The sequence below is a fragment of the Vidua macroura genome, chromosome Z, assembly GCF_024509145.1.
Source record: "Vidua macroura isolate BioBank_ID:100142 chromosome Z, ASM2450914v1, whole genome shotgun sequence".
Taxonomy (NCBI): domain Eukaryota; kingdom Metazoa; phylum Chordata; class Aves; order Passeriformes; family Viduidae; genus Vidua; species Vidua macroura.
The window spans coordinates 1,548,360-1,557,027 of NC_071611.1; the positions used below are offsets into that span (position 1 = coordinate 1,548,360).

The following is an 8,668-nucleotide window of genomic DNA, read 5'->3' on the forward strand; positions in this document are numbered from 1 at the left end:
AATAAGAGCCGTCTAATTAGACATAGACACAAAATTTATGGGTCTAGCCTGTCAATCCACGGATTAAGGACTGCATAAGTACCTACTGACACGATGGGCTGTAATGGCTCCTGAAGAGATGTTATGGTCTATCATGTCAATAATCCACAGATTAAAGGCTCCCTAAGTAGGTGTTGATGTGATGGACTGTCTCAGCTCTTGGGGCTCTTCTGCTGGGGAGGTGGAGGGGACACCACGGGCCCCCCAGGTGGTGCCATCCCTGCAGAAGGCGAGGGTTTATTTCTTCTGCAAAATTTAGCACAGGACCATGCTTGAAATTAGGCTTTCAGAAAACCGTCCCAGCCATCAAAAGTGGGGGCTCCTGGCGGAGGTGAAGCTGTCTAGCCCTTGTGTGCTGGGAGGTACAAAAGGTTTGGGGCAAACACTGCTATGGGTGGAGTCCCCATGCTGCCTGCAAACTTTGTTAAAGGCACAAAGCCCCTTTTCTGCAGAAGGATGTATACTTTAATGTGGATTTATCCTTTAATTTGGACTTTTTTTTTTTTTTCCTTTGCTTTTGCTGAATGTACCTGGAAATCTGGCTTTTAGATATTTTTCTTTGTTTTGTTCTTTTGTTTTTTTACTTGTTTGGTTGGTTTGGGGTCTTTTGTTTTGTTCGGTTCTTCCACCCTGTAAGTCACAGACTGGGAAGGAAGTGGGATTACCCTTTTGGGTGCCCATTTTTTCTTTGTTTTGATGAGCACACTATGCCTCTGTGTTCTCCTCACTTTGATGTAATGCTTGCACTTCTGAAGTAAAGGGGTCACGGGGTTGTTTTTCCTGAGATCCTACAAAATTAGTATGTGCCAGTTACAGGAGGGGCAAAACTGCGACTGGACAAGTCCTGAGGACCCTCCAGAAGAGCATTTAAAACCCCATGAAAACCTCTGGGTTTTGTGTTTCCATCTCTTGCACCTCCAAGAGTAGGAGAAGATGAGGGTCATGGCACTGTCCCGGACACACAAATGCCACTTAAGGTCAGCCAGGAGAGATTATCGGGTGCGAGACGTGCTGAGCTTGGTCTCAGCCCTGGCCCCAGCCAGACACGTTGTGCTGACACCAGTCCAGACAATTTTTTTTTAAGCACAAACACCCTACGTGTGTGCCGGTGGATAAAGGAGGAAGGACTGTGTGTGTTCATCCTGCTCCTTGGCAGTGCCCATGGCACTTTTTTTCCAGCTGAAAGCTGTCTCCTGGAAAGCCAGGCAGGGTTCTTTCAGGTCTTTGAGATTCCCCAACAGCACAAGGACGTGGAGCTGCTGGAGCCAGCCCCAGAGGAGGCCCCGGAGCTGCTGCCAGGGCTGGAGCCCCTCTGCTCTGGAGCCAGCCTGGCAGAGCTGGGGCTGTTCAGCTGCACAAGAGAAGGCTCCAGGGAGAGCTCAGAGCCCCTGCCAGGGCCTCAAGGGGCTCCAGGAGAGCTGCACAGGGACTGGGGACAAGGCATGCAGGGACAGCACACAGGCAATGGCTTCCACTGCCAGAGGGCAGGGACAGGTGGGATATTGGGAACTGGGAATTGCTGGCTGGGAGGGTGGCAGGCCCTGGCACAGGGTGCCCAGAGCAGCTGTGGCTGCCCCTGCATCCCTGGCAGGGTCCAAGGCCAGGCTGGACAGGGCTTGGAGCAACCTGGTCTGGTGAAAATTGCCTCTGCCCATGGCAGGTGGTGGAACAAGAGGGTCTATAAGGTCCCTTCCAACCAGAGCCCTTTTTGAAAGTGAGGAGACTTTTGTTAGCCGTTCAGGGTTAATGCTACCATGGTGAACATTGTGCCAGTGTTGATGTTTGATGGGAAATCCAGACCCAAGAATGAGGGAGAGGAGGGGGTGAGATGGTGAAAAACTTTAGGAAGAGCATGAGAACATGCTCAGGACCAAAACTGCTTTTTTGAAAAAATAAATGTATTTGTACGTACGTATATTACAAAAAGTGTACATAGATAGTTCTGAATACTTCTACATTTGGACAGTTTAATTTGCCTCTAAACCTGATGTCATTGATGAAAGATCCAATTACAGGCATTTAAAATCCTTATCAGTAAGGCCATTTTATTCCTATTTTCATCTTTGAGTTGTTGTCACAGATACTGGTGATAATTTTGACAGCCCTTGATGTTGCCAGCTGGGAGCAATCCTGGTGGGTCAGATAGCTCAGTGTGGTGTTAAACTTGCTCTTTTCTTTCAAGGTTGGTTGACTACAGGAAAACCTTTAGCTAAAAAAAACCAGAACAAAACTCAAAAGATCCCCAGCCTAGCTCCCCCTTTACATTCATGAACCTGGCACTGGGGACAAGGCTGAGATCTGAAGGACAACAGAGATCTAAAGGAGCCCCAGGACAGGAGCTGTGTTGTTTTAGTTATTATTATTATTATTATTATTATTATTATTATTATTATTATTATTATTATTATTCTAAAATGCTTTGGTTCTCTGTGAATCAAAAATAGAGAACGTTTTCCTCCCAAACTCCTAATAAAACTGCCGGAGCTTGGAAAGAAAAAGTATGGATGACATGTTTTCATCAAATTATGTGCATGTGACAGAGAGAAAAGCCACATCGGAAATTTCCTGCCACTTCCAAGCAAGGGGAGATGTGAGTCCTTCTGCCACAGCTTGGAAGAACCAAGTGTGTGGCTTGATGAATTTGGGTGTTTCTGTGGTGTCAATGTCCCATGCCCACTGTTGTTTCTGCAGCTGTCAGTTTTTTGTGGAGTTATTGATTTTGTATCCCATCCTGCTGGATTTTCTGTGTGGATGAAGCATTTCCAGCAGGAGCAGGACCATGCCCTGAGCCCACGGACAGCGTGTGCACCCCCAGTGTGGAGAAATCCTGACCTGTGGGCTTTTATTGAGAAAGTTCAGGTGGGACTTGATGGTTTTGGAGGTCAAGGCAAGTGGTGGGGAGCCTCATAGCCTCTTGTGCTGATTGGTGAGTTGAGCCTTAGCTGGGATGATGATTTTATAGAGGACAATGGATGCACTGCCAAAACTAGGGCAGCCCCTCAGGAAAATCCAGGGAAGGTGTAAAAAATACGGAAAAAAGGAAGTGTTTTCCAGTGGGAATGGAATATGGTGTAATATGGCTGTGCTTGGGCATCACTGGTGATGAACCATCTGCACCAAAATTAACAGGAGATGTTACCCCAGGGCTTTGGGGTATTGCCTTGATTTCTTCCCTCTGTGAGGGGCTAATGTGAATGGCTGTTCTCTGTAGACCTGACTATGAGTGATCAATGCAACTAATTCCCTAAATTCCTGAGGCAAACTCACTTTATTTTCAGTTGTTTCTATACTATTATTTTTTCACAATGAGCTTGCACAACACGCTGAGGGGAGCCTGCTGGAGCCTCAAGGCAGGCTGTAATGGAAACCATGGAAAATCCTAATAACCCAGTGATAGCAGCAAATGGAGGGATCCTTAATAACGAAATAATAGCGCAGATGTTTATAGCATTAAACATTATCATTGTTTGCTGGGGACATGGGAACGCTCCCAGTTTGCTGGGAGTTTTCCAGGCATTTAGAAAGGGATGTGTTTGCACCGAGGAGCTCGTAAAAATGATGCTTTTAACCTCAAAACAGGGATCCCAGAGGGTTTGCAGCCGTCTATGGGCTGTCGCACACGAGGATTTGTTGAGGAGGATGTGGCTCTGAGTTTTCCTGGGATCTGGGTTTTTGTGTGAGTTTGCAGCAGGCGGAGATGGGAGTTGGATGGTGGGTGCCTGCCATGACCCCAGGTTGCACGGGGTGAACCCAGCAGGGTGTTTTTTGAGGATAATACTTCTGTTTGCTTCATTTGCACAGATCTGTGATTATTGCCACCAAAAAAAGCCTTTTGGGGAAAAAAAAAAAATAAGTCTGTCACTGTAGGAAGCATCTCTTGAGTCACTTTTTCCTTCTCTCCTGCCACCCTCCTCCCCTGTCGGAGTGATGCCACTGGCTTTTTCCCACCCCTTTTCCTGGTGGATGCCAGAACCAGGGAGGCGGGTGGGAGCAATGGGGGCTCCTGTGGGGTCCCAACAACTGCAAAAAGCAGCTTGGGTGGTGTCTGGCAGGGAGGCCTGAGCCTGTTTATCCGAGCTGAGCCCTTATATTCTCATGGATTTTTGACTAGACATGCAGTCAACAGCTGAAGCCCGCAAACGGAAAAGGCTCTGGCATATTTATACTGTGTGCTGGCATCAGCTCCTTAAAAAAAAAACTCAAACATCCCAGATTACCTAAGATTCATCCTTGAGGTCTGGTCACCCCATGTCATTCAGAATCCTAGTGGGATTCATTCATGAACTTCCAGCCCTCCATAAAGGTCCGTTCATTCATCGCCAAGGCAGTTTTCTATTTTTTCTTTTTTGTCTTTTTATTTTTTAAATTATTGGTAGGTTTGGTTTGTTTTTTTTTTTTTCTTTTCCCTAAATGCTCTAGCAATTAAATAGCTCTCTGTAAGCGGCAGTGAGCTAGTTGTTACATGGTCTTCACTAATGCAAGCACAAATACCAGGTGAAAAAGTCCTTTTTTCCCCCCTGCCACCTCCTGAAAGGGATGGTTTTATGTTCAAATCAATAAAAACCTGTAGGAATTTCAGCAGGGGTCCAATGGCTCCAAAATTCCCCCAGCTGCTGTAAAACAAAACCAAAAAGGCTCTGAACATCACTGGCAGGCTGACAGCAACGACGGAGGTAATGGGTGGTCAACAGAGATCCCCCTTTGGATTGAGGAGCATCCTTCCCCTGGATCCAGAAGTAGCCCTCCCAGATTCTCCTCTCTCCCAGGCAGGTGGTGGAAACTCCATCCTGGGGGTGTTTCTTGCCCCTCTGGATGCACTTTTGCATGGATGGCCACCCCATCTGCATTACTGGGGAGGAAGTAACCCATAGTGCCCCTCCTCAGCCCCAGGTTTCAGCAGGACATAAAGTTACCCACAGCAGAGTCTTGTGAGGTACCAAAAAAAAAAGGAGTGGAAGGACAAACTGGGCTGCGCCTTGACAGATGCTGTCCCAGGGAGCACCCCAGCGTGACCAGAACCCCCATCCCTGGTTTAACCTGGGAACGAGGGTCCCTATTTTGAGACATCCACAGTCAGGCCCATTTTTAGTAGCTGCCTCCAGCAACTGGAGAAATATTTTCCTCGCTGGCATAGAAATGAGGAAATTAAAAGTGTGTGGCTGGGCTTTTTTTTTTTTTTTTTTTTTTTTTCTCTCCTCTCTTAAAAGCACAGTGCAAGGCTTGAACGAGATGGGAAGAAAACTGGGAAAATGGGCTTGTCAATAGCAAAAAATAGAGAGAGCAGGCAGGCAGCATGTTGCCCTGGGGAGGGAGGGGTTGTGGGGGGCTGCAGGAAGAGTTTTTGGTGCTGGGTCACCCACCATCCCAGCTCCAGTAGTTTCTCTCATAGTTCAGGGGATTATTTTGGTAGTGCTCACTAACTTGCATTCCCAGCTTGATTTTTTTTTTTTCTTTAAATACTATTATAAAGATGAATAGTTCCCAGGTCTTAACATGCCTACTGAGGCTGGAAGGAATTACCCGCCAAGCAGCACCAGGCTGCTCAGGATCCTCTGTCAGGAAAAGGGGCTTTCTCACATTTTTTCCCCTCCTCCTGCCTTGCTTTTCCCTCCTACATCATTGCCACGCTGCATGGGGTAATTATGGGAAAGGGAGTTGAGAGAAGGGCCCCACGGATGACTTTCTACTTTTTTTTTTTGCAAATTTTTAGGCTGTTTTTGTTAACCTGTGTGAGATTTTTTTGGTTCCCTCTATCTTTTGGTGTTCTCCATAGGTTAGGGTAGTATCTCATACTGTCCATCACCCACCCAGGCCCTGCAGGCAGGGAAAAGCCCCACACACCAGAGCAGTCAAGTTCTCATTCCCTCTAGTCCCATGGGGTGGCTTTCAATGTCGTTTTCTTAGCAGCACCTCATTTTTTTTTTTTTAGTTTTTTCTGTGCACAGTACATTGTCATTTATGGAAATAAATCCATCATTCAGTAGGTGCAAATCAGGGAGTTCAGGTGTTTTGTTGCACAAGCATCTCACCTTTCCTGTTGGCACTGGAGGTGGCTCTGGCGCTGGTTTGGGTGAGGGTGGCTGTGCCATTGTCACTGACTATGTCATTCAGGACCTGTAAATCCAGCCAGAACTAGGCACTGAAACGACACAGGCGTGCCCCCAAACCTGGAAATGTTTTTTTGGAAATAGTGGATGCGCTGTGGACATTGATGAATGCGTGGAGAGGATGGTGTAGACGAGGGCAGGCAAGGTTCTGCCGGTTCTGCGTCGCTTTTGGTTCGTATTGATTCCCTTGATGCTAAATCTCTCCTTTATTTTTTTTTTTCCCCCCTGTTGTTCTGCAGATTCTCAAGTTCTTCAGGAGCCAGGGGATAGGTCACACTGGTGTGTGGTGGCATACTGGGAAGAGAAGACACGCGTGGGTCGGCTGTACTCTGTCCAAGAGCCCTCCCTGGATATCTTCTATGATCTACCTCAGGGGAATGGTTTCTGCCTCGGACAGCTCAACTCAGACAACAAAAGCCAGCTGGTGCAGAAGGTGCGCAGCAAGATCGGCTACGGCATCCAGCTCACCAAGGAAGTGGACGGCGTGTGGGTGTACAACCGCAGCAGTTACCCCATCTTCATCAAGTCAGCCACACTGGACAACCCCGACTCCAGGACGTTGCTGGTCCACAAAGTGTTCCCAGGGTTTTCCATCAAGGCTTTTGACTACGAGAAGGCGTACACCTTGCAGAGACCCAACGACCACGAGTTCACGCAGCAGCCATGGACTGGATTTACCGTGCAGATCAGCTTTGTGAAAGGCTGGGGCCAGTGCTACACAAGACAGTTCATCAGCAGTTGCCCCTGCTGGTTGGAGGTTATTTTCAACAACCGATGACTCGAGACGGAGTGAACTCATGACATCTATACTACTTTGCTGCTATTATTTCCTTCTGAGTGCTTGCTTTTCATGCAGACTTTTTTTTTTTTTCTTTTTTTTTTGTTGTTGTTTTTTTGTTTCGTTTTGTTTTGTTCACCATTCTTCGTTTTGAGAAATAGCTTATGAAAGATTTTTTTTTCGGTGTTGTTGTTGTTGTTTGTTTTTTGTTGTTTTTGCCTTTGGGGTATTTTGATAAATATATCTATTTTTTAAAAGTGTGAATGACCAATAACTCTCAGAAGGGCGAGAGAAGGGTGCAGTGGGGATAGATCACACGAGATAATTTCTTCACGCCTCTCAAAAAGGATTATTCAATGGGGATCGATGGATTTGAAAGCCACTAGCTCTATGTTACAGCTCCTTCCTTTGGACAACACAAGGAGATGACTGTATTTTTGTACGCACCACCTTCCCAGTGACGGTGACACCGAGACCCCTTCCCCAGCAGTGCTGACCCCGCGTTGCCGCCGAAGGATGGTGCAAAACCTTCCCAGACGGGTCTTTTACCGACCTTTTGTGTTTCTCTTGTTGCTGGGTTCATGTCTTGTCACTGTGTTCATTGTTCCACTGCTTTTTCTATGTTTTATATGATCGTGGATTGATGTAAGGGGAGAAAACAACAGTGGAGGGACTCCGGGCACGGCCCGTGCTTGATCATTTGAGCTGAGATGAGAAGTGACAGAATTCTAAACCTTAAAAAAAAAAAAAAAAGTAAAACTAAAGAAAAACAAGTGGGAAAAACAAGAGAAAAAGTGTTCACAACAGTCGGTGTGTCGTAACCTGCTTAGATCAGGTTATCCAGGTACCATCTTATCTGGAAATGCAGTTGTGCTTTCATTTCTTCTTGAATTCATACACGAGTATGATACTTTTACACTGTTCTTAGCTCAATGAGCATGTTTAGACCTTAACATAAGCTATTTTTCTAAATATAAAGGTTTAATTGAACAAGAGAGCATTCTTCTTGGAACTTTAGCATTGTAGTGCTTTGGAAAAACACCCACACAAAAGAAAGGACTCCTTAAAAAAACCCTGAGATTTATTAAAGAAAAAAATGTATTTTATGTTATATATAAATATATTATTACTTGTAAATATAAAGACGTTTTATAAGCATCATTATTTATGTATTGTGCAATGTGTATAAACGAGAAAAAAGTAAGAAAGATGCACTTTGCTTTAATATAAATGCAGATAACAAATGCCAAATTAAAAAAAAAAAAAAAAAAAAAGAGAACACAAGATTGGTGTTTTTTCTATGGGTGTTATCATCCAGCTGAATGTTTCTTTTTCTAAAGGAGTCTATGTTCCATTAAAAAATAAAAATGTACACTTGATCCCAAACTGTGCCATGTGGCTTTTTTGGTGGTGTGGATGAGGGAGACTGGAGAGGTGCTGCTCTGAGTGGGTGCTGCGTGGGGTCAGTGGTGGGAGCACCCACAGCACCCACCCCAGCCCTGAGTGGGTCCTCTCCTGGGTGGGTAACACCTGGGCTGGGATCATCCTGAGCCTTCAGCTTCGCTGGCCCGGTTTGGTGCCCACGGCTTTCAGCTGCCCAGTTTGGATGCACCCTGTCAGCCCAAGGCTGGAAGGACTGGCTGCCCAAAATCCGCTGGGTTGTTTTTGCTGTTGTTCCTATTTCTCCTAATTTCAGCCTGGAAGAACCACAGTGGTGGGGACACAGCTCCCGTTTGACCCTGTC

General features: G+C 46.1%; 1 protein-coding gene across 2 annotated transcripts in view; it reads left to right on the plus strand.

The window, feature by feature from the left end:
- Positions 1 to 8,303, plus strand: part of SMAD7 (SMAD family member 7) — a 23,318-nt gene extending 15,015 nt beyond the window's left edge. For both annotated transcript variants that reach the window (XM_054003034.1, XM_054003033.1), the window contains exon 4: positions 6,386 to 8,303. In XM_054003034.1, coding sequence (XP_053859009.1) covers positions 6,386 to 6,924 — 539 coding nt within the window. In that variant the 3' untranslated portion in view covers positions 6,925 to 8,303. The remainder of the gene's footprint in view (positions 1 to 6,385) is intronic.
- Positions 8,304 to 8,668: the final 365 nt, after the last annotated feature.